The sequence below is a fragment of the Pseudophryne corroboree genome, chromosome 9 (assembly GCF_028390025.1).
Source record: "Pseudophryne corroboree isolate aPseCor3 chromosome 9, aPseCor3.hap2, whole genome shotgun sequence".
Lineage (NCBI taxonomy): Eukaryota > Metazoa > Chordata > Amphibia > Anura > Myobatrachidae > Pseudophryne > Pseudophryne corroboree.
In genome coordinates this window covers 265,799,268-265,825,373 of record NC_086452.1, presented here as the reverse complement: position 1 = coordinate 265,825,373, position 26,106 = coordinate 265,799,268, and the positions used below count along the sequence as shown (strand labels likewise).

The 26,106-nt window shown below is 45.6% G+C and overlaps 1 protein-coding gene across 1 annotated transcript in view; it reads left to right on the top strand.

Moving 5' to 3' along the window:
- LOC134958802 (L-selectin-like) overlaps positions 1-26,106 on the top strand; it is a 383,508-nt gene that overhangs the window by 94,300 nt on the left and 263,102 nt on the right. The window contains exon 6 of the mRNA XM_063941524.1: positions 21,311-21,496. Within this exon, the coding sequence (XP_063797594.1) occupies positions 21,311-21,496 (186 nt within the window). The remainder of the gene's footprint in view (positions 1-21,310; positions 21,497-26,106) is intronic.

The following is a 26,106-nucleotide window of genomic DNA, read 5'->3' as shown; positions in this document are numbered from 1 at the left end:
CTGGTCGCCGGGAGCCCGACCGCCGGCATATCGTAGTGAACCCCTAGTAAGTTACTTATGAAATTGCTGTATATCAAAATTTGATTCATAATGAATTACTTGGTAGCACACAATTTTGCAACCATCATGGAATCCTGTCATAAATGACCATTTTATGATCACAATCACCAACACTGCATGATAGTTGCAGAGAAGTGGCTGAGGAACCATCTGTGAGCCCTATGCTGTTGACTCTATGGAGTCTCTTTTTGGAATAAAGGGCAAGATGTAATGGCGTCCGAGATCGCAGGAGGTGCGGGATGCAGGCCAATCTCTGACTTTTTTTAAACGGGCAACCACTTACAAGGTTTTGCCTTGTAAGTGATTTGCCCCTTTAAAAAAACTACTGAGATTGGCCAACAACCCGCACCTCCTGGCGATCTCAGAATGCCGCTACATCCCGCCGAAAGTCTCAAGTATCTCTTCCAACCATTTAAAAAAAAAAAAAGTATATGATTTAGCAGTGTACGTTTTTGATAATTATGTGCAAAGTATTATTTATATATATATATATATATATATATAAAATCAAATAAAAAGCTGCGCATTACAACCCACTTTAAACTCTTATATTAGTCCATATATATAACAGTCTGTGTCCAATTTCTCGATGTATGCTGCCGCCTCCTCCGCTGTAGGACCAGAGCCACTGAATCCAATTTGCATGCAAATAAAAGAAGAATGGAGGGCGCAGATGTGAGTAAAAGATTACAATTCCATTTATTATAAAACAAAGCTCACATACATCTTAGCTTTAGAAGATCAGCATAATCCACCAAGCGGCGGCAAAGCCTCAGGATAACTCCGTCCCACACTGTGTCAAGCAGCAGGCCGCGAGAGCCGCCCGCACAGCCCGTCAATTGCACCAGGACCAGACTGGATGACGTCCAAACGTCTACCGCTCCACAAGCCACGCCCAACGCCATCGATGAAACGCGTTGGGCTTATCCGCCGATCTACGTGCTTTACAACAAGTCGGAGTTGCCAGCCTGTCGGAAAATCGGCAGCCAAATTGAATAGGTCGGAACGGATTCCGACCTAAAAAAGTTGGAAACTGCCGTCTTTCTGACTAGACTGCAGTTTCAGATTGAATTGAATACCCCCCTATAAGCTGATCAGTCCAATAATTGCATAGTGTGTACCAGACTTAATTCAGTTTCATTTTTGTGTATATTTACATTTTGTTTCACTTCATTTGTTAGTTTGTATTGAATCCTAATAAATAACTAAATGCAATCATTCATGATCTGAGAATAGCTTTGGCTCTACTTGTGAATTCACATGCACAGATGGATGGAAGTTAAAGGGGTCCAATGTAATAAAGGGCCCAATTCAGACTGAATCGCTGCTGTGCGAATTCACAAGGCGGCCAATTATCGATAGACTGCGCATGCGAATAGATTGAAGTGCGCACACGCAAGGCCAAACTGCGAAAAATCCAGCATCTTTTTTAAATTGCTAGACGAACTCAAGCTGATTGACAGGAAGCTGGCATTTGGGGATGATAACTGCTCGTTTTCTGGGAATGTCAGGAAAGACACAGGTGTACCCAAATGTTTTCAGGGAGGGTGTGTAACGTCAGCTCTGGCCTCGATCAGCCTGATTCTATCGCATTGTAGGAGTAGGTACTAGGCTACGCACAGACTAAAAAACTCATTTGATGGTGAGTGAATTGTGAACAGATTTGCAGCTGACTGGCATTCATAGGGAGTTTTGCAAGGCATACGCAGACTTGCATGGGGCAGGTTTCTGGGCTGTGACTGTCCGATCACAAACCTCTGTAAATTCGCAGAGGAGTGATCAGGTCTAAATTACAGTACCATTAAAGTGTGGACCTACAGGAGAGTGGACATTCCTGAATGTGAAGGTCCTATTTTGAAAAGAGAGTTTCTATATATCACAAATGCAGTAGTCTAGAATTGTTCAGGTAAACCACTGTACTCTTCAAAATGAATTGGAACAATCAGTACCATCAGAGTCAAATCACTTATGAAAGTTACAGTGAATTTGTCCTTATTAAGTAGCACATGTAGCTATAGATATATAAATTTCAAAAATATACACACACACACACACACACACACACACACACACACACACACACACACACACATATATATTTCTCTAACGTCCTAGTGGATGCTGGGGACTCCGTAAGGACCATGGGGAATAGACGGGCTCCGCAGGAGACTGGGCACTCTAAAGAAAGATTTAGTACTACCTGGTGTGCACTGGCTCCTCCCTCTATGCCCCTCCTCCAGACCTCAGTTAGAATCTGTGCCCGGCTAGAGCTGGGTGTTTTTAGTGAGCTCTCCTAAGCTTGCTAATAAGAAAGTATTTTAGTTAGGTTTTTTATTTTCAGAGAGCTTCTGCTGGCAACAGACTCTGCTACGTGGGACTGAAGGGAGAGAAGCAAACCTACTAACTGCGGCTAGGTTGCGCTTCTTAGACTACTGGACACCATTAGCTCCAGAGGGATCGAACACAGGACCTGACCTTGTCGTCCGTTCCCGCACCGCCGTCCCCCTCGCAGAGCCAGAAGTCAGAAGCCGGCAGAAGCAAGAAGACATCGAAATCGGCAGCAGAAGACTCCTGTCTTCACATGACCTAGCGCACAGCACTGCAGCTGTGCGCCATTGCGCCCACACTACCCACACACTCCGGTCACTGTAGGGTGCAGGGCGCAGGGGCGCCCTGGGCAGCAATTAGGATTCCTCTTGGCAAAAAGACACATATATACAGCTGGGCACTGTATATATGTACGAGCCCCCGCCATTTTATTACACAGACCCGGGACAGAAGCCCGCCGCTGAGGGGGCGGGGCCTTCTTCCTCAGCACTAACCAGCGCCATTTTCTCTTCACAGCTCCGCTGAGAGGAAGCTCCCCAGGCTCTCCCCTGCAGTATCAAGGTAGAAAAAGGGTATAAAGAGAGGGGGGGGGGCACATAAATTTAGGCGCAAATTATCATAAACAGCAGCTACTGGGTAAACACTAAGTTACTGTGTAATCCCTGGGTTATATAGCGCTGGGGACGTGTGCTGGCATACTCTCTCTCTGTCTCCCCAAAAGGCCTTGTGGGGTCCTGTCCTCAATTAGAGCATTCCCTGTGTGTGTGCGGTGTGTTGGTACGTTTGTGTCGACATGTTTGACGAGGACGGTTACGTGGAGGCAGAACAAGTGCAAGTGACTGTGGTGTCGCCGCCGACGGCGCCGACACCTGATTGGATGGATATGTGGAAGGTGTTAAATGATAACGTAAGCTCCTTGCATAAAAGGTTGGATAACCAGTCAGGGTCTCAACCCGTGTCTGATTCTGCAGCTCAGAGGCCGTCAGGGTCTCAAAAGCGCCCACTATCCCAGTTGGTTGACACAGATGTCGACACGGATTCTGACTCCAGTGTCGATGACGATGAGGCAAAGTTGCAGCCTAAAATGACTAAAGCCATCCGATACATGATTATAGCAATGAAGGATGTATTGCACATATCGGAGGAAAACCCTGTCCCTAACAAAAGGGTGTATATGTATGGGGAGAAAAAGCAAAAGGTGACTTTTCCCCCTTCACATGAGTTAAATGAATTATGTGAAAAAGCATGGGATTCCCCCGATAAGAAAGTGCTGATTTCCAAAAGGTTACTTATGGCGTACCCTTTCCCGCCAACGGACAGGATGCGCTGGGAATCCTCCCCTAGGGTAGATAAAGCTCTGACACGCTTATCTAAAAAGGTGGCCCTGCCGTCACAGGATACGGCCGCCCTAAAGGATCCTGCAGATAGGAAGCAGGAAAGTATCCTGAAGTCTGTTTATGCATACTCAGGTACTATACTGAGGCCGGCTATTGCGTCGGCCTGGATGTGTAGTGCTGTAGCAGCATGGACAGATAATCTGTCTGAGGAAATGGATACCTTAGACAAGGATACCATTTTACTGACCCTGGGGCATATAAAAGACGCTGTCCTATATATGAGGGATGCCCAGAGGGACATTTGCCTACTGGGCTCTAGAATAAATGCAATGTCAATTTCTGCCAGAAGGGTCCTGTGGACTCGGCAATGGACAGGTGATGCCGACTCCAAAAAGCACATGGAGGTGTTACCTTACAAGGGTGAGGAATTGTTTGGGGACGGTCTCTCGGACCTAGTTTCCACAGCTACGGCTGGGAAGTCAAACTTTTTGCCATATATTCCCTCACAGCCTAAGAAAGCACCGTATTACCAAATGCAGTCCTTTCGATCACAGAGAAGCAAGAAGGTCAGAGGTGCATCCTTTCTGGCCAGAGGCAGGGGTAGAGGAAAGAAGCTGCACCATTCAGCTAGTTCCCAGGAACAGAAGTCCTCCCCAGCTTCCACTAAATCCACCGCATGACGCTGGGGCTCCACAGGAGCCAGGAGCGGTGAAGGCGCGTCTCCGAAATTTCAGCCACCAGTGGGTGCGCTCACAGGTGGATCCCTGGGCTATACAGATTGTGTCTCAGGGATACAAGCTGGAATTCGAAGTGATGCCCCCTCACCGTTACCTCAAATCGGCCCTGCCAGCTTCCCCCATAGAAAGGGAAGTAGTGTTAGCGGCAATTCACAAGTTATATCTCCAACAGGTGGTGGTAAAGGTTCCCCTCCTTCAACAAGGAAGAGGATACTATTCCACAATGTTTGTGGTACCGAAACCAGACGGTTCGGTCAGACCCATATTGAATTTAAAATCCCTGAACATTTATCTGAAAAGATTCAAGTTCAAAATGGAATCGCTCAGAGCGGTCATTGCAAGCCTGGAAGAGGGGGATTTTATGGTGTCTCTGGACATCAAGGATGCGTACTTGCATGTCCCCATCCACCTCATCAGGAGTACCTCAGGTTTGTGGTACAGGACTGTCATTACCAATTCCAGACGTTGCCGTTTGGCCTGTCTACGGCACCGAGAATATTTACCAAGGTGAAGGCGGAAATGATGGTGCTCCTTCGGAAGCAAGGGGTTACGATTATCCCATACTTGGACGATCTCCTCATAAAGGCGAGGTCCAGGGAGCGGTTGCTGATCAGCGTAGAACTCTCTCAGGAAGTGTTGCAACAGCATGGCTGGATTCTGAATATTCCAAAGTCGCAGCTGATTCCTACGACGCGTCTGCCCTTCCTGGGCATGATTCTGGACACAAACCAGAAAAAGGTGTTTCTCCCGGAGGAGAAGGCTCAGGAGCTCGTGACTCTGGTCAGAGGCCTCCTAAAACCAAAACAGGTATCGGTGCATCACTGCACGCGAGTCCTGGGAAAGATGGTGGCGTCATACGAAGCCATTCCCTTCGGCAGGTTCCATGCGAGGATCTTTCAGTGGGATCTGTTGGACAAGTGGTCCGGATCGCATCTTCAGATGCATCGGCTGATCACCCTGTCCCCCAGGGCCAGGGTGTCTCTTCTGCGGTGGCTGCAAAGTGCTCACCTCCTCGAGGGCCGCAGGTTCGGCATACAGGACTGGGTCCTGGTGACCACGGATGCAAGCCTCCGAGGATGGGGGGCAGTCACTCAAGGAAGAAACTTCCAGGGGCTGTGGTCAAGTCAGGAGACTTGTCTGCACATCAATATCCTGGAACTAAGGGCCATATACAACGCCCTGAGTCGAGCGGAGCCTCTGCTTCGAAACCAACCAGTGCTGATTCAGTCAGACAACATCACGGCAGTGGCCCATGTAAACCGCCAGGGCGGCACAAGAAGCAGGGTGGCAATGGCAGAAGCCACCAGGATTCTTCGTTGGGCGGAGAATCACGTACTAGCACTGTCAGCAGTGTTCATTCCGGGAGTGGACAACTGGGAAGCAGACTTCCTCAGCAGGCATGACCTCCACCCGGGAGAGTGGGGACTTCATCAAGAAGTCTTCACGCAGATTGCAAATCGATGGGAACTGCCACAGGTGGACATGATGGCGTCCCGTCTCAACAAAAAGCTAAAAAGATATTGCACCAGATCAAGGGACCCTCAGGCGATAGCTGTGGACGCACTAGTAACACCGTGGATGTTCCAGTCGGTCTATGTGTTTCCTCCTCTTCCTCTCATACCAAAGGTGCTGAGAATTGTAAGAAAAAGAGGAGTGAGAACAAAACTCATTGGGGGTCATTCCGAGTTGTTCGCTCGCAAGCTGCTTTTAGCAGCTTTGCACACGCTAAGCCGCCGCCTACTGGGAGTGAATCTTAGCTTATCAAAATTGCGAACAAAAGATTCGCAATATTGCGAAAAGACTTCTCTGTGCAGTTTCTGAGTAGCTCGAGACTTACTCTGCCAGTGCGATCAGTTCAGTGCTTGTCGTTCCTGGTTTGACGTCACAAACACACCCAGCGTTCGCCCAGACACTCCTCCGTTTCTCCAGCCACTCCCGCGTTTTTCCCAGAAACGGTAGCGTTTTTTCACACACTCCCATAAAACGGCCAGTTTCCGCCCAGAAACACCCACTTCCTGTCAATCACACTCCGATCACCACAACGAAGAAAAAACCTCGTAATGCCGTGAGTAAAATACCTAACTGCATAGCAAATTTACTTGGCGCAGTCGCACTGCGGACATTGCGCATGCGCATTAGCGACTAATCGCTCCGTTGCGAGAAAAAAATAACGAGCGAACAACTCGGAATGACCCCCATTGTTCCGGATTGGCCAAGAAGGACTTGGTACCCAGAATTGCAAGAAATGCTCACAGAGGACCCATGGCCTCTGCCTCTCAGACAGGACCTGTTACAACAAGGGCCCTGTCTGTTCCAAGACTTACCGCGGCTGCGTTTAACGGCATGGCGGTTGAACGCCGTATCCTAGCGGAAAAAGGCATTCCGGATGAAGTTATTCCTACGCTGATCAAGGCTAGGAAGGATGTGACAGCAAAGCATTATCACCGTATATGGCGAAAATATGTTGCTTGATGTGAGGCCAGGATGGCCCCTACAGAGGAATTCCAGCTGGGTCGATTCCTGCACTTCCTACAGTCAGGAGTGACTACGGGCCTGAAATTAGGGTCCATAAAGGTCCAGATTTCGGCCCTATCCATTTTCTTCCAAAAAGAACTGGCTTCACTGCCTGAGGTTCAGACGTTTGTTAAGGGAGTGCTGCATATTCAGCCCCCTTTTGTGCCACCAGTGGCACCTTGGGATCTTAACGTGGTGTTGAGTTTCCTGAAATCCCACTGGTGTGAGCCACTTAAGACCGTGGAGCTAAAGTATCTCACGTGGAAAGTGGTCATGCTGTTGGCCTTAGCTTTGGCTAGGCGTGTGTCAGAATTGGCGGCTTTGTCATGTAAAAGCCCCTATCTGGTTCTCCATATGGATAGGGCAGAATTGCGGACTCGTCCGCAATTTCTGCAAAAGGTGGTGTCATCCTTTCATTTGAACCAACCTATTGTGGTGCCTGCGGCTACTGGTGACTTGGAGGATTCCAAGTTGCTTGACGTAGTCCGGGCTTTGAAGATTTATGTGACCAGAACGGCTGGAGTCAGGAAGACTGACTCGCTGTTTGTCCTGTATGCATCCAACAAGCTGGGTGCTCCTGCTTCAAAGCAAACTATTGCTCGCTGGATCTGTGGCACGATTCAGCAGGCTCATTCTGCGGCTGGATTGCCGCATCCAAAATCAGTGAAAGCCCATTCCACAAGAAAGGTGGGCTCTTCTTGGGCGGCTGCCCGAGGGGTCTCGGCATTACAGCTTTGCCGAGCTGCTACTTGGTCGGGTTCAAACACATTTGCAAAGTTCTACAAGTTTGATACCCTGGCTGAGGAAGACCTTGAGTTTGCCCATTCGTTGCTGCAGAGTCATCCGCACTCTCCCGCCCGTTTGGGAGCTTTGGTATAATCCCCATGGTCCTTACGGAGTCCCCAGCATCCACTAGGACGTTAGAGAAAATAAGATTTTACTCACCGGTAAATCTATTTCTCGTAGTCCGTAGTGGATGCTGGGCGCCCGTCCCAAGTGCGGACTTTCTGCAATACGTGTATATAGTTATTGCTTACTAAAGGGTTATGTTATGTGGCATCAGTTGAGTGATGCTTGTTTGTTGTTCATACTGTTAACTGGGTAAGTTTATCACGAGTTATACGGTGTGATTGGTGTGGCTGGTATGAGTCTTACCCTGGATTCCAAAATCCTTTCCTTGTAATGTCAGCTCTACCGGGCACAGTTTACTTAACTGAGGTCTGGAGGAGGGGCATAGAGGGAGGAGCCAGTGCACACCAGGTAGTACTAAATCTTTCTTTAGAGTGCCCAGTCTCCTGCGGAGCTCGTCTATTCCCCATGGTCCTTACGGAGTCCCCAGCATCCACTACGAACTACGAGAAATAGATTTACCGGTGAGTAAAATTTTATTATATATATTCTCCTATATAATAGCCCAGATCTGTGACTGTGTGGCTAATTCTGGGCGGAGTCACAGCGCTGGGTGGAGTTACAGTCAAATGAGTCACAGATCTGGGCAAATCAGTGACACCTGGGAATGAGGAGCAGCTGCAACGGGCATAGCACAGGCAGGGGTGTGTGAGGGGGTACACGTACGCCGTACAGACAGGGGCACTAGTAAGACACATCTGTCTGTCACTGTTACCACTGTTTTGTCCCTAATACCAATCTCTCCCGTGCCCTGTGTTCTGCTATGTCCCTGTCACCCCTGTCCTTGCCCTGTCACCCCTGTCCTTTCCCTGTCACCCTTATCCTGACCCTGTGTTCTGTCATAGCCCTGTCACCCCTGTCCTGACCCTGTCACCCTTATCCTGGTCCTTTCACCACTGTCCTGTCTCTGTCAACCCTGTCCTGGCCCTGTCACCCCTGTCCTGGCCCTGTCACCCTTATCCTGACCCTGTGTTCTGTCATAGCCCCGTCACCCCTGTCCTGACCGTGTCACCCTTATCCTGGTCCTTTCACCCCTGTCCTGTCTCTGTCAACCCTGTCCTGGCCCTGTCACCTTTATCCTGGCCCTGTGTTCTGTCATAGCCCTGTCACCTCTATCCTGGCCCGTTCACCCCTGTCCTGGCCCTGTCACCCTTATCCTGGCCCTGTGTTCTGTCATAGCCCTGTCACCCCTGTCCTGACCCTGTCACCCTTATCCTGGCCCTGTGTTCTGTCCTGGCCCTGTCACCCCTGTCCTGGTCCTGTCACCCCTGCCCTGACCCTGTCACCCTTGCGCTGACCCTGTGTTCTGTCACAGCCCTGTCACCCTTATCCAGGCCCTGTCGCCCTTATCCTGGCCCGGTCATTTATGTCCTTGTCCTGTAGCCCTCCCCCATCCGCCCCCCCTCGCATCCGCCCCCCCCCTCCACCCGCAGCATCTACAGACACCCTCCCCGATCCGAGGTCACCCCCCCCCACACCCGCTACATTCTGTACATCAGGCCCTGCAGGCGCTGTTCACTTCATCGCAAGGGCCTACGCCCTTTTGTCATGCAATATTTAACCACTAACAAAACTAGGAATGCAGGTAATACTCCATATAATACAAATTCTGAACCCCACAAAGGCATGCATGGGTTAAGGGGGTGTAGCCCCTTGCGACGGTGTGGGGGTGCAATGAAACACCTAGTATGAATATATGTGTGTTTATATAATCTACTATCTATAGATTTAGAAAATGCTGTTTGAAACTTCAAAGTTTTTTTGTTTTTGTTCCAACCTTGTCCCATCTATTCGTGCCTGGGGGTTTGTTGACTTATTGTATTTCTGGCAATGTGATTTTCGCCTTTTCTCTGCTCGCTGGGATGAAGGGTGGCAGGTATTAAGTTGCATTTTCCTTGCCTTTTGCATGAATAGAACTAGAATAGGATAGATAGAGCTGCTGCTAGTGTAGACTCTCCAGGAACTCCCCATCAACAGTTTAAAATGGTATCCTGGAATGTGTGAAGTCCTTAATTCACCCATAAAGAGGAGACCGGTGCACACTCGCATTTAAGTCTGTTTTCAACTGGATTTTATCCTCCTACAAGAGACTCATTGGGAGGCTTGTAGGGAATCCTCTCTTAGGGCCCGTGGTTAGCTGACTGTGGGCCTAATTCAGTCTGATTGGGGAGTACGCTAGCACAGCGGGCGCACTGCGCGTGTGCACCCCGTGACACCCAGTGAGAGGCAAAGGCATCTCAAGGCTGCGATCGCCTCTGCCTGGGTGTGCCAATGGCATTAGAATGCCGTTGGAAAGCATCGGCGCTGTGCGATGCTTTTGCACCCGTGTGTGTGGGGGGGGGGGGGGGAGCAGGACTTGACATGCGGGGTGGACTATCCCTGTGCTGAGCATCCCCCTGCATGTCAGAGACACTGATCGTAGATGTGCTAAATTTAGCAAAACAGACATCCACCATATCCTAGTTTTATATCACAGCGGTCTGTTCCTTTGGGTTGGCAGCGATTGATGTTTTCCTGGATATTCATATACTGTAATTTTGACAATTTTTTAAAAAGATAATTACTAACAGATGGATGAATTTCCTAGATAATAATCTTGGAACCATCCAGTGGTATTCTGGAGAACATCCAAGGCAGTTATGCGTTGTCTTATTATTGATAGTTTCTAAATACAGGAAAAAACTTGCTGCGCAGTATTCCTCCCTGCATAGTGTGTTGACCTAATCCCTGACTGAATATAACACCACCCCAACTACAAAGCTGTTGGCAGCCTATTCCCAAGCTTGACAAATGCTGAATAACTTTTCACTTTCTCAGGCTAAACAAGCTTTTGCTTTTTCCAAATGTAAGTACTTCTGTTGGTGTAATAAGGCACGTCATCTCTTGGCCGCTACTGTATGTCTAAACATTGGGTGTGTAAGAAAGTAATCACTGCCATTAGAGACCCTAATACATATGTGGTAGACTCTACTCCTTCAAAGATATTGAATTCTTTTACTATAAGCTTTATGAGGCTCTACCCTTCGATTCGGACAAACGTACAAATTCTCCAAGATGCTGTTCTTCCCCCTAACTGAGCTCCGAAGTAAGATTCTCACTCAGGCCAGGAGGCTTATAGGCCCTACACACTGATAGATCCGCCGCCGAGCGACCCGGCGGTAGGGGGGCAGTGACGGGGGAGTGAAGTTTCTTTACTCCCACCCGTCACCCGGCTCCATAACAGTGCAGGCAAATATGGATGATCTTGTCCATATTGGCCTGCATGCACAAGCGACGGGGCACCAGCGATGAATGCATCATTCATCACTGGTGTCTCCGCACTTAAAGATATGAACAGTATCTCGTTCATTAATGAACAAGATCGTTCATACAGTATCTTTCAGTATTATCTGCCAGTGTGTAGAGCCCATTAAGTAATAGCCTGTAAGCTGCTGTTCTACAGGAAATTCCAGTGAGTCTGTCTGTATAGTTAAAGCAGCAATCATTTAAAGGCAAAACCAGGTTGGTTTTGCCTTTTAAATGATTGTACAGTAGCCTTAAACATACAGGCAGACTCACCGGAATTTCAACAGAGTGAACAGCTCGCAGGGTATTACATAAGCCCCTATACAGTATCTCTTGAGGAAATTCAAACAGCGATCCCTAAACACAAATTATATAAGTCTCCAGCAGAGATGAGCTGGGCCAGGGGGCAGGGGGCCATTTGCCCCCTGGGCCCCTGGTTGTTGTTTGAGGTCATAATGTGCATGTGCATACATTGTGGCTGGGAGACATGCAGAGTGTGCTCCCTGGCTGCTCTGATAAGATACAGGCAGTGTGGCCATGGGGGGCGGAGCTTCAAGGGCAGGGCTATCTTAGTTACAGGCAGAGCCGGCTCTATCCGCTGAGCACAGTCAGAAATGCAGTGAGGTACCGGGCTGGATAGGTTCTCTGCTTTCTCTGCTGCTTGCTGTGCCTGTCAGACTTTATGGCAGGCAGTAGCAAGCTAAAGGGCCCTACACACTTGGTTATTCCGATGGTTGATATGAACGATATCATTCAAAAATGAATGATAAATCATTAATATCTTCCAGTGTATATGCATCAACAATGAACAATGCGCTTCCTCGCAGTTGATACTGCTGCTCTATGCTGATAAGACGGGGGGGGGGGGGGGGGGGGGGTAGTCAGACTAGCATGTGCTGAGCCTGGATTGGTGGGGCCCAGCACATGCTACTCTGACACAACAGGGGTAGGGGGCCACAATGCCATGTTCCCCATCTTCCATCCTGACTCTTGGCTAACCTTGGAAGAGAAGGGAGCTGCTGCAGGAAGCTACACATTAGTGACATTACAGGTGCCTCAGTCTGTCTGTCTGGATCATGCCTCTCTCTCTCTCTCTCTCTCTCTCTCTCTCTCTCACTCTCTGATGTACTAAGCCTGAAAAGTGATAAATAATACAGTGATAAAGTACCAGCCAGTCAGCTCCTAACTGCCATATTACAGGCTGTGTTTGAAAAATGACAGTTAGGAGCCGATTGGCTGGTACTTTATCACTGTGATATTTATCACTTTTCAGGCTTAGTACATCTGGCCCATATGTGTCTGTTACCCTGCCTGTATGTATGTGTAAGGGGTGCTACTACTGTGGGCATTGTGTGTAAGCAGCATTACTACTGTGGGCATTACTGTATGCGAAAGGGGTGCTACTACTGTGGACATTACTGTATGTGTAGGCAGCGCTACTACTGTGGACATTACTGTATGTGTAGAATTAGAATTACACTGCGCTCAACCCCGATTTCTAGTCGTGTGTTAATATGTGGGTTTTTCAAATAATGCAATATTGTATAAGTTGCCTAAATATATTTATTTAAATCAATTGTGTGATAAATGTTGTTAATTTCAAAGTTCTGAGTCTCTGGTAGGAAATCGTCCAAAAAACCCCGGTAATCGTGCTGTGAATCAATTGTAATGTCCAATGAAGCAAAAGAGAAAAGGAAAAGAAAAAAAGTCCTTGTTTAAAACCAGATTGCGGCGTCCCGCTGATCTGTATGTGTATTAGTGCACTTAGAGGGATGGAAGCCATGCTAGGTGTGCAGTAAAGGTCAGCTTGTGGAGGTATAAACAATAAAGGGGGCTCCGGACTGGCCGGGCTGGACCTCCGGGGTATTTTGGACGATTTCCTACCAGAGACTCAGAACTTTGAAATTAACAACATTTATCACACAATTGATTTAAATAAATATATTTAGGCATCTTATACAATATTGCATTATTTGAAAAACCCACATATTCACACACGACTAGAAATCGGGGTTGAGCGCAGTGTAATTCTAATTCTGTTACATTGACCCATAACAAGTAGAACCGACTTGTTACACACTAGCAGCACTCCCCGTAACATGGTGCACCTCGGTGCGCAGTCCGCCCACCTATTGTTCCTATTACTGTATGTATAGGCAGCACTATTACTGTGGGCATTTCTGTATGTGTAAGCATTACTAATACTGTGGGCAATAATGTATGTGTAAGTGGCACTACTACTGTGGACATTACTGTATGTGTAGGCAACACAACTACTGTGGACATTCATTTATGCGTAGGCGGTGCTACTACCGTGGGCATTATGTGTGTAAGGGGCGCTACTACTGTGGGCATTACTTTATGTGTAGGCTGTGCTACTACTGTGAGCATTACTGTATGTGTAAGGGGTGCTACTACTGTGGGCATTATGTGTGTAAGCAACATTACTACTGTGGGTATTACTGTATGCGTAAGGAGTGCTACTACTGTGGACATTACTGTATGTGTAGGCAACACTACTACTGTGGACATTAATTTATGTGTAGGCGGTGCTACTACTGTGGGCATTATGTGTGTAAGGGACGCTACTACTGTGGGCATTACTTTATGTGTAGGCGGTGCTACTACTGTGGGCATTATGTGTGTAAGGGACGCTACTACTGTGGGCATTACTTTATGTGGAAGCGGTGCTACTACTGTGAGCATTACTGTATGTGTAAGGAGCGCTACTAATGTGGGTATTACTTTATTTTTAGGCGGTGCTACTACGTAGGGCATTATGTGTGTAAGAGGAGCTACTACTGTGGACATTAATTTATGCGTAGGCGGTGCTACTACTGTAAGCATTACTGTATGTGTAAGGAGCGCTACTACTGTGGGCATTACTTTATGTGAAGGTGGTGCTACTACTGTGGGCATTATGTGTGTAAGGGACGCTACTACTGTGGGCATTACTTTATGTGGAAGCGGTGCTACTACTGTGAGCATTACTGTATGTGTAAGGAGCGCTACTAATGTGGGTATTACTTTATTTTTAGGCGGTGCTACTACGTAGGGCATTATGTGTGTAAGAGGAGCTACTACTGTGGGCATTACTTTATGTGTAGGCGGTGCTACTACTGTGAGCATTACTGTATGTGTAAGGGGTGCTACTACTGTGTAACATGAATAAGGTCACTACTATGCAGTGTAATATAAATCAGGGGCACTACATGTGAATAAGATTGTGCTACTATGTTGCGTAATTCAATTGGGGTACTATTGTGTGGCCACACCCCTTCCTTGCAAGACCACACCCCTTCTTGCAGTGCATAGGGCTTCTGCAAGTTTCAGTGGTCCGAAGACGCACAAAGTGGTATTTGAGCATCTAAAGAATCTTACACATTTGGATGCACGGTAAGGCTTTGATGTGTCATTATCATAAAATTACACATATGACAAAAAACTCTAGGACAGCTGGGACTACATATGACTCAGAATCAGGTCCATAATATGGAAAACATAGCAAAAAGAGCAACATTTCAGTGTATTGAAACATTTTTCGTCAGGGTAATATGTTTTCTTGTGTGGTTATTTCAAGTGCGTTTACAAATCTATTGTACAGTATGCACTTGTAGAAAAGCCGGGCCATCTGTTTGCTTCTGTGCCCTGGGCTGAAAGTTGCCAGCGAGTCCCTGGTCTCCAGGTCCTGATGGTCTGGCGACAAATTAATATTATAAACGTTGAGTTCATCATGTTTCTCAGGCCCTCTTAGAAATCTGTTATTATATACTGCCACTGGGTTCCCATATTTTAATGAGGCACATACTGTTCTTGTACTCATGCTTGATAGGGATCCCTAGCTGGTAGATTCTTATTACCCTGTAACATTAGTAAACACTGATATCAAGATTATGACAGATAGGTTGCAATCTGTTCTCCCTGAGTTGATTACGGACCATCAGTTAGGATTTGTAAAGAATCGACACTTGGTGAAAAAAATTCATACTGCCATTGCAGCAACCTTGGCATCCTCCAATTCTACCCACTCACAGAATACCTTATTTAGTCTGGACACTACCAAGGCCTCCGATAAAGTCCTTTCATCCCATTTTACACAGTATTACAACACAGGATTTTGAGCAGGAGTTCATTTGACTGGTTCAATTTTTCTATAATTCCCCTTTCACTTCCATTTTTGTTAATGGATGCAAAAGCTCCAGTACATGCCAGGGTGTATTCTGTCCTCCTCACTGGTTCAGAAAGTGGGGGTACTAATTACCAGGGCACAGGCTTGCTGGAGGGGCCCGGCAAGGGCCCGGGTTTTGCACCCCCCTCTCCTAAGTATGCTTACCTTGATCCAGGGAGCAGGTCCCTCCTCCTCTGCAGCACCATCTTCCCAGTGACAACTTTGGGAAAATGGCGCTGCACAGTGAGCAAAAGCAGAGACTCTGGCCCTGTGCCAGAATCTTTGCTTCTAGTGCACATTTGCCATCTTCTTGAATTTCACTGGGAAGATGGCGCTTGCTGAGGAGGAGGGACCTGCTTCCCAGATCAAGCAAGGTAAGATTTATTAATATTTAGAGTGTGAATGGCTTTGTTACCATAGAAGAGTTGGTGCATGATACCCAAAAAAAGGCGCCTCATGTTCCTGGAGGCAATAGCTAAGTTTGGAATTTTGGAGGACTATCCCATGGAATACCTTCAAGCTCATCATTTTATCTGCGCTATGGTCTCTTCTTTTTGGAAGCAGACTGGTAGAATCCCATAGACACTTTACTATGGTGCCCACCTTTGACAGGGAAGGCAATCTCTGTATACTACTGCCATCTGCAACATAAATTAGATTATTCTCTGTCTTCTCAGGAATTATTGCGCTGGTATTCTAATTTTCCACATTTATCTATGGATAACTTGCTTAAAGTCTATGTCTGTGTCTATAAATTAATGTCTTCTCCAATGTATTCCGATTTATTTATTTATTAAATATTTTGCACAGGACTTACTTATTAGCCCATAGAGGCTTTGTCATTGGTAAATCAAATGGCAGACTAATAATAATAATAATAATAATAATAATAATAATAATAATAAAAAAAAAATAATAATAATAATAATAATAATAATAATAATAATAATAATTTTATTTATATAGCACTTTCTCCAATAGGACTCAAGGCGCTTAACAGATAGAGGGTCATTCCATGTCAGATCAGAATCAGCTTTATTGGCCAGGTGTACTCAGGTACACTAGGAACTTTTTGCAGTACAGTGCACCGCCAAGCAGCAACATGAAGGGGGAATACATAGCATAAGAATGGGGAAAAACGTAGCATACATTACAAACATTACACGTATGAGTTCATACTGCACATTGCAACTGTACAATAGACTCGACATATTAGACATATTATACTTGTTAGACTTTTTATATATTGTTCAGCTGGTGGACAGCTAGTGGGAAGAAGCTTTTAATGGATCTGGTCGACTTTGCAGGAATGGGGCTGTAGTGTCTGCCTGATGGAAGCGGTTCAAACAGTTTGTGACCTGGATGCTGCATATCTGCCACGATTTTCTCTGCTTGATTCCTGACCCTTGACTGGTATAATTGACCCATGCATGACACTGACTAAGATTTTCATGATGCTTTGTACACTTGATACTACCATGTAGCTTCTAACCCATATAAAATTTTTCTTCTCTAGGCCTCACAGTTTTTGAGATATACTGTAGGGGTCAAAGTTTTGAAAAAATGCTCGGAAATGCCACTCCTGATGCTTAATTTGTTTTCTGAGGTGTATCTGGGAAGAAAAAACAACACATTTCAGTGCCTAATACACGTATCACTTTGAAATTTTGACTCTTTGTTAATCAAAATATAATATAGAGATTCCATAAAAAATGTTTTAGCAATCTTGCCTGACTCAAGAGTCACTATACAGTACATTCCTTTACTTCATATTTAATTATTTTTTGGGTGCAAAAAAAAAAAAAGTGTGTTCAGTTAGCATTATCTACCTAAAGGGGTGTAGTATGTTATGCTGGCAGCCGGGATCCCGGCGGCCAGCATACCGGTGCCGGGATCCTGACCACCGGCAGCTGGGCGAGCGCAAATGAGCCCCTTGTGGGCTTGCTGTGCTTACCACGATGCGGGCACGGTTTATTCTCCCTCCAGGGGGGTTGTGGACCCCTAAGAGGGAGAAGAGTTGTCTGTATGCCGGATGTCGGGATTCTGAGCGCCGGGATCCCAACAGCCGGCATACTGAATACCACCCACCTAAAGGTGTGTACAGACGGTGAGATAAATCTGTAAGATTTTGACTATATAGTCAAAATGTTAAGAAAATGTAGTGCCCATCTCAAGGTGTTAGGCAGCTTGCGATACAGATTCGATCCTGATGCGCACTCCCGTGGGGTCGGTATCGTAAGGCTAGATAGACTCTGCAGGCAAGTCAATCTTGACTATCTAGTATACTATTTAGTACAATGTATAGTCAAAATTGTAACTTAGTTAAAATCGTACATGGACAAAATCGAAAGTACAAGTATTCAAAATCTGTGCTATCTGAGCTATTGGGGAGTTCAAGGGAAATAGCATAGTCAAAATCGTGCATAGCACGGATCTCACCATGTGTACACACCTTAAAGGTTATACTTTAAAAGCTATGAAAGAAAAATAATGGGATTTTGATTGCCTGTATGAGTATTTTAATTTTTAATTACAGTTCTCTCTTAAAAATGAAAATTACCATTAGGCATAATTTTACCATCCATGGGAGTATTTTTGTTTGTATATTTCTATGTATATGTGCAGATTTGTAATTACACTTAGGGGAGTATTCATTTAGCTGCAATAACCTGTTTTTTTGAGCAGGTAATTTGAAGATATTAATTATTTTTAACTGCCCAATAATTATGTCATTTTTGGGGTGAAAAGAGCAAAGTGACGGAATTTGGAGTTCAAAGTATGGGACAGGTATATTGGGGTGCTTGCAGGTGGGAGTAGTCATTCTTTTTACACTTTTTATTTTCTCCTAAAATGATCCAAATATAGCCTTATACCCATTTTTATGTGCCCCAAATTTAATGAGAGCAATTATTTTGCTGAAAAAAATAGCTTTTATAATTTCTTTTAATTTATTTTTTTTAAATGCATATTTCAGCCATATGACTCAATTTAAGTACCCCAAATCTATTTAATGTGACCTCTAGTACACTTCTATACTGTTATCCTATGTTATTTGGCTGATTTCCCCATTTTCACCTACACTTTTCACAGTAAGAATATTCGTGCAAATCCTGTTTTTTTGTGATTTTGGAATTGAATAGGTGCAAATTCAAAAATCGCAAAAACAGGATTTGCGTGAAAATGGGGAAATCAGCCTGTACCCAAAAAATGCCAAACTAACATAGTGGGGCATGGCCTGGCCCTGAACGCACACAAGTTTTTTGATTTGCGTTTTTTTGTGTTTGTTATATTATTATTATTTTTTACACGCTGCTGCAAATCACTGAGCTTTTATAATTATAGTAATGGTGACACACACCAGTGTGCACCAATAAAGGGTAAATGCTGCACTGCAGTCAGTGACAACCCCCCCCACCCCCCACCAGTGTGAACTGTGCACCAAGGGTTAATACTGCCCATGTATTAGGAGGACCTCTGGGCTGCAATGTGGGCAGGGCAAAGACAAAAAAAAGTGTGAACTGTACACCATTGGTTAATAATACCCCTGTATTAGGGGGACCTGACAGTATCAAAAAAATCCCACAAAAATGTTCTGTGCACCAAGGAGCTGCAGTTAAGTTACAGCACCAGTGTGATACCCCTTTCACATTGCTAGGTCGGGTCACACCCGGGAATTGTACACAAGTCTTTCCCGGGTGCGACCCACCATGAGACCCCTTTCAAATTGGCAAACCTGATCCTGCAATATGCCTGGTCAGGTTCCAGAGGCGGCGCTTTGAGATCATCTCCATACTAACCCCTCAATAGTGTTAATGGGTCCCGGATCGCATCGACCCGGATAACCCGTTCACACTGCACCTGACACTGTACTAACCCATGTGAAATCCTTCTTTTTTTACCAGGTTGAAATGCCGGGTTGCTCAACCAGGGATATTTCAACCTGGCCCTTTCACATAGTACCTCCACCCGGGTCGACCCGGCAATATACCGGGTTATTTGTGCGATGTGAAAGATGTTCTTTCCTGCACTATAAAAATTAAAAAGAATGTTTTGCTAACTGCCTACATCAATCTACTGTAGCTCAGCCACTATATTAAGTAAACTAGAGACGTGGGTACCCGTCAAACACTGGTGGTGCTGTGTGAAATGGGGTATTTGGACTCTAGGTCGACACTGTCTAGGTTGACACACATTAGGTCGACACCTATTGGTCGACACACATTAGGTCAACAAAGGAAATAGGTTAACACAATCATTAGGTCGACATGAACAAGGTCAACATGGAAAAAGGTCGACATGAGTTTTTCTAATTTTTTTTTTTTACTTTTTCATACTTTACGATCCATGTGGACTACAATTGGGAATGGTGAGCGAATCAAGCCATGCGAGGGGACACAGTGCACTAATTGGGGTTCCCCATCACTTTACGGAGAAAACAATACAAAAAAAACAAAAAACTCATGTTGACTTTGTTCATGTCGACCTAATGGCAGTGTCGACCCATTTCCTGTGTCGACCTAGCCACTATCGACCAATAGGTGTCAACCTAATATGTGTCGACCTAGACACTGTTGACCCTGAATCCCATACCCGTGAAATGGCACCCGCATCACCACAGGAGGGACTTATATTGAATCCAAAACATGTGAGATCCTATACTGGTAAGGTAGTGTTTTGCCTCATTTTGAATCCAAGCCTGAAGAGAAAACCTGAGCCACGACTCGGATTCCTCAGATCCCAAGAATTCGGGTGGGCCCGGTTCTCGGAGAACCGAGCTCGCTCATCTCTGATAGCTGCACTGGTTTCCTTGTTTTCACATTATTATTATTATTATTATTATTTAAAGTTTCTTATATAGCGCAGCATATTCCATTGCGCTCTACAATTGGAAACAACAGTGATAAGACAAACTGGGTAATAACAGACAGACATAGAGGTAGGACGGCCCTGCTCACAAGCTTACAATCTATAGGTAATTAGGAAGGATACACAATGATGGGCACAATCTACAGCATCTGGTCCCACCAGATTGCAAAGACCGTCCTGAAGGGATGTAATTAGATATGAAAGTCATGTGAGCGGTTCAGAAATTTGCTAGGATTGCCTGAAGAGGCGAGTTTTCAGGGGATGCTTGAAAGTTTGGAAGCTAGAGGAGAGTCTTATTGTGCGTGGGAGGCCATTCCATAGGGTGGGTGCTGCCCGAAGAAAGTCCTGCAATTGTGAATGGCAGTGAGTAATCATACATATGAGAGATGCAGATCTTGTGCAGAGCGAAGAGGTCGAGTTGGGAGATATTTTGAGATAAGTGAAGAGATATATGTTGGTGTAGTTTGGTTAATACTGTAGCTTTATATGTGAGTAGAAGTATTTTAAATTGAATACGGTAGACTATGGGTACTGACGGAGTGGATCCACAGATGATGAACGTCTTGCTAAAAAGATCAGCCTTGCAGCTGCATTTAAAATGGATTGTAGTGGTGAGAGTCTGTTCTTGGGATGACCAGTAAGGAGACTATTGCAATAATCAATGCTGGAGATAATGAAAGCATAGATTAGAGTTTTTGCAGTGTCTTGTGTAAGATAAGGTCTTATTTTGGATGTTTTTATGTTTTAGATGCATGTAACATTATTTAGAGGCAGATTGAATGTCTGACACAAATGACAGTTCAGAGTCAAGGATGACACCTAGGCAGCCAACTTGTGGGGTAGGGTAGATTGTTGCGTTGGCAACAGTTATAGACATTAATGACTGATATATGAAACTATAACATCACCAATTCACCAGGAGTAAGGTCTTCTCCTCCCAGAACTATGTATAGCAACTGGTATCAAGTTTGGTTAATTACAGAACACAATGTTTTAAAAAATAGTTCTAATTAAATAAATATACCATTGCAACGAATAATACAAAACTCAAATTATAGCTGAAAGTGTAATTGTAAATGTTTTATCTCTATTATATCAATTTACAGCTGTACAGTGTCCAGATGTATCTGCTCAGCCTCAGAGATATGTGAATTGTTCTCATCCATGGGGAGACTTCAGTTTTCAATCCTTCTGCCACTTTGGATGCTTGGATGGATTTCTACTTGATGGAAGCAATAGGAGCCAATGTTTGTCTTCTGGGAGATGGAGTACTGATTCTCCATATTGTATAGGTAAGTGAAAGAAATGTTTATGGATTAAGAAAAGGAAAATTATACAGTTGTACTATGACATAATGGGGAGTAGTACTGCCCAATGGTTTTATTATGCCACATTTTAACTTGACACACTAACTATAGACAACTGTTTTTACGATTAAAGAGGTCACAAAGAAATTTATTGAATCAGATTAAAATTGTTATTAGCACCCACCACATCGCACCGAGGATTGGGCAGTACTACTCCCCATTAATTGGTTTAGCACTGGTGCCTCCCTGAGAGAAGACCAGGTCCTCCCCTGAGGTAGAGACAATCCAGCTGTTCCCAATGGGGAGTACCACCCAACAACTCTTGCACTAGCAAAAAAACACCAAGGAGCACTGATTTAAGACACTGATTTAAGACAAAGCCTGGTTCAAAGTACCAAGGCCACTAACACTGTGACTTTCTAAACACCTGCTAAAGGAAAGAACAAAGATCCTCAATAAACAGTTGCAACCCCTCTCCAGCAATGTGAACCCCATTCGTTCTTTAAAAAATCCGTTCTTTACACTGAGTGAGGATGCTCAATGAATCTCCCACCGACAACCCAACAGTAATCTAGAGATGGATGAATTTAGTTTAATCCATATTCTGTTTAAGGCTGTACCCCATTGTGAACCCCTCCAGGAACCTTGAGGGATGATTTCCATCCACACTGTACCCACTTGGGGCATCAAGTAAAAAACACTTGAAGGTCTGCCTTAATGGCATTAATATCTTTACAAGTAATTACCCCCTAAATGTACCAGCACCCAATTCTGGGCCCACAATGTCTTCTCAGCCTTAAACAGACATTAAAGCAAAACCTTTACCTCAACCCTCTAGTGCCAAGCCATCTCACCTGCTGAGCACCCAACAACTAAGAAGTTCTACCAGCTAATTGATACCTACTGGTCCAGTAGACGTACTGTACTGTAAGACTGACCCACAAACCACACCTTGTCCACACCTGGACAAACCTGTAATGAAAGGTCCCAAAGTCAGTAATATGATATGCAGTAGATGACAAATATATACCTTGTAAATGTTGATTTACTTACAGGACTAAAAGCAATACTTTAAACCTACTTAATACACTTTAAAATCGAGCCGCTGCAGCCGCTGTATTTAACCTTTTACCCTTATATTGGTTGCACACCTTACGTACACATATTTGTACCGTGTACGCCGAAAGGGCATAGTGACTACACAGTTTGCGTACACAGGCCTACACGCTGTTAGCACAATGCAGCAGCCCGAGTGGCTGTAAATACACTTTAAACCTTAGCAAGGAAATGGGACACGACACCAATTGTAATTCAAAAACTATGTTGAGGTCCAACCCACAACGGTTATCTTTACTAGCAGGGGGTTACAATAATATTACAATACAATTAGAGAAAAAGGCTACAGTAAATGGTACATACGTTTGGTTTCGTCTGCGCTTCCCGGTCCGGTCCTCAGTCATCAAGGTAGATGACCTTCAGAGTCTGTGAGAGTGACCTGGCCTGCAGCTGGCTATTTATACATTTGTCCAAAACCTAACACAATGGAAACTGTAATTTCTTTGTCCATTGGACACAGGGATGGTCATTTACAGTACAGGAGAGGTCATAGGTCAGTTTGAATAGGTGGGCGATGTCTGTTCCAGGTGCAGTTGCAGATGTTCTCCTCTGGGTTCCCACCGCATATCAAGTGTACAGTAAATACAGTTAATACTTATATTCTGTTCCTGCGCATAACTATTCTCAGGAGCGTGCGATCTTCTGCAAACTAACACCGCAATATTGCTCTTAAAATACCCTACAGCTGGATACCAAACACCACCTTATAACCTAGTTCTGTCCATTCCTCTCCTGTAAAGGTGAATCCCTTTGTTCTTATACCATTTAAACAAGTGTAACTCATTGCTGTGGTGCAGGAAGACTATGTGTACATTGTGCACTATTTGGATTAAATGTGTAGTATGTTTTTATGGCTTTTCCATGCGATTACAAACACTACCGTAATTACTCATACCACGCGCTAATATGCAGGATCGCGGGAGCGACCATACGCAAATTGCGAATATGCGCATGCACGGCAGAACAAGTACGCGCACGGAGGACATCTGTGTGTAGTTTGTACGTGACGTGTGCACTGCAATATTTTTCGACTTCGATAGTCCACCCTTTGGCAGTCATCAATAAACAGAAAAATATTACCTATACAATATATACAGAAGCTTAGATGATCGGGGGAGAGTTGTAGGTGGGAAAAGTATAACCTAGTGGGATAGTAAAAAGCATGTATGTATGAATCCATGCCTGAGGTGCATGTATCATCGTGCCGTATATGTTCTAAATAAGCTTCGAGGTATTGCGAAGTATACATTAAATCCTTCTCATCCCGTATTAAGGGTCTGTAAATGGGCAAACAAACACTACCGAGCTCTTTTCGGCTTCTTATTCCAACAAATGGGGAGCACATTTAGTTGATGATACATGGAGGGGGAACATATGTGAATGCTACTATATGTGTATAACACCTGTTGACTATGTGTGCCATTAACTGGAGGTTGCAGAGATGAATAGAAGACACATATATAAAAATACATTCACATAAACATTTAGGGTAGGGTTGATGTCTTTTCCGGTTGGATGTATCTGGGCTGAGGGGGAAACAGAGAAAAACGGGTGAAAGAAAAAGGCCATGAAAATTATTTTTACAATCCTTATCATATCACAGTTTCTATTGAGGGGTCATATATTAAATCTGCTGCTGTTTGGCGGCCATCTTGCTTTCAACGGAGGAGTTCGTTGGACGATGGGACATCGGCCGGGTGAGCTGCTACCCTCCCTCCGGCTGCTATTCCCCGCGACATCCCGTCAGCTGGGTTCCGGCGCCACGCTGAGCAGGATTGCTGGGCTCCCGCGGTCACTCCTGCCGCCAGCCGTTCGCCTCCTTCTGCCACCAGGTAACTGTCTCCGGAGCTCCCAGAGTGGGGGCGGATTGCACGACCCTCGCTGCCCGCTGCCTGGGACGCAGATAGCGGCTCTCCCTGGGGTTCCACGGCCGTGCTGGCCACAGTGCTCACTCCAGCTGCACCAGACAGTGGCCCTGCTCCTTCCCCGCCCCCTGGGCTCAGCTGCCTATGATTAGCTCCCTGCCATCGCTGGGATACCGTGGGGCACAGAGGCAGATAAAATATATATATATCTTTACTAAGCCTTGTTGCACTGCCACCGGTCGCTGGCTGGTCCGTGGCCGTGTTGGCGTGCTCTCCCCCACCGCTTGTCTTCCGAAATCGGCTACTGTGGAGGATACTTACCTTACTCTACATCACTGGTTCACACCACACATGATTACTACTTGCCTCGTCATCTACGATGTGAGGAATACATGATGCCTGTTCTATGCTAAATCATTCTGCGGCCATATGGTGCTTAGGGGCTCATCTTGATACTACTTCTTGGGTCTATAGGAGCCATCACTGACCCATTTCACACTTGTACCAACTATTCCACTGAACCGATAGTTTCAGCTGCTACCCATCTACCTCTCTCATTCCACTATGTCGCAGAGGAACCGCAAGGCCCCTGCTCTGGCTAAACCTAGTATCCTCCGAGCTTGGGAGAAAGCAGGCGTTACTCCTCGTAACTCCCCCACCGCGGACCCCATGTCGGATACCGATGATGCTCCTTCTCCGAAGACTGGTCTCACGACCCAATATGTAATTGCTATCGTCACTAAGACCATTCAGACTGAAATGAGGTCGGTCCTAGCTGAATTCAGAACTGAACTCGCTGATCTGGGCACCCGCACTGACTCCCTGCAACGTAAAGTGGATGAAGTTTGCCAATATCAGGTAGTGGTCGAACAGGAGCTATCAGAGATTCGCGCGGATATGGCCCAGCAGGAAGACCACTTAGAGGACATGGACAACCAGAATCGCCGGAACAATATCCGGATCCGCAACATACCGGAGAGCGTATCTATGGAGGGCCTCCAGGGTTTTCTGGAGGGCTTGCTGCTCACTATGATCCCTGAGGTCTCTAAAGATTTCCTCTTTCTCGACAGAGCGCACAGGGCGCTGCGCCCACGTCCTCCCCCCACCCAACCCTCCCGGGATGTCATCCTGCGGTTCCACTATTACAAAACAAAAGAGAAATTTATGATGGCGGCTCGGGAACATCAATCAGTTATCTACTCCGGGACCCAACTGCAAATCTTCCAGGACTTGGCCCCCTCCACACTTCGAAAACGCAGAGACCTTACTGCTATCACCAAGGTCCTCCGAGACAACTCCATCAAGTATAAGTGGGGTTTCCCGTTTCAACTTTATGTTTCCAAAGATGGCTCTCACCATTCGATTAAAACGCCCACCCAAGGCTATGACCTCCTTAGGTCCCTTGGCATCTTTGACTCTCTTCCTGATGAGATCCGGAATCTTCTCACTATCACCTCCCCTAGGAGACCCGTGGCGCCTACCCCCGAATGGTCTACTAAATGAGCAATTGTGATGCCTTCTCCAGATTAGCTACTATATTTGACATTGCACATTAGTTCTCCCCTTTATCATATTATTCACATGGTACATTGTTTTGTGTATTTGACTTTTTTA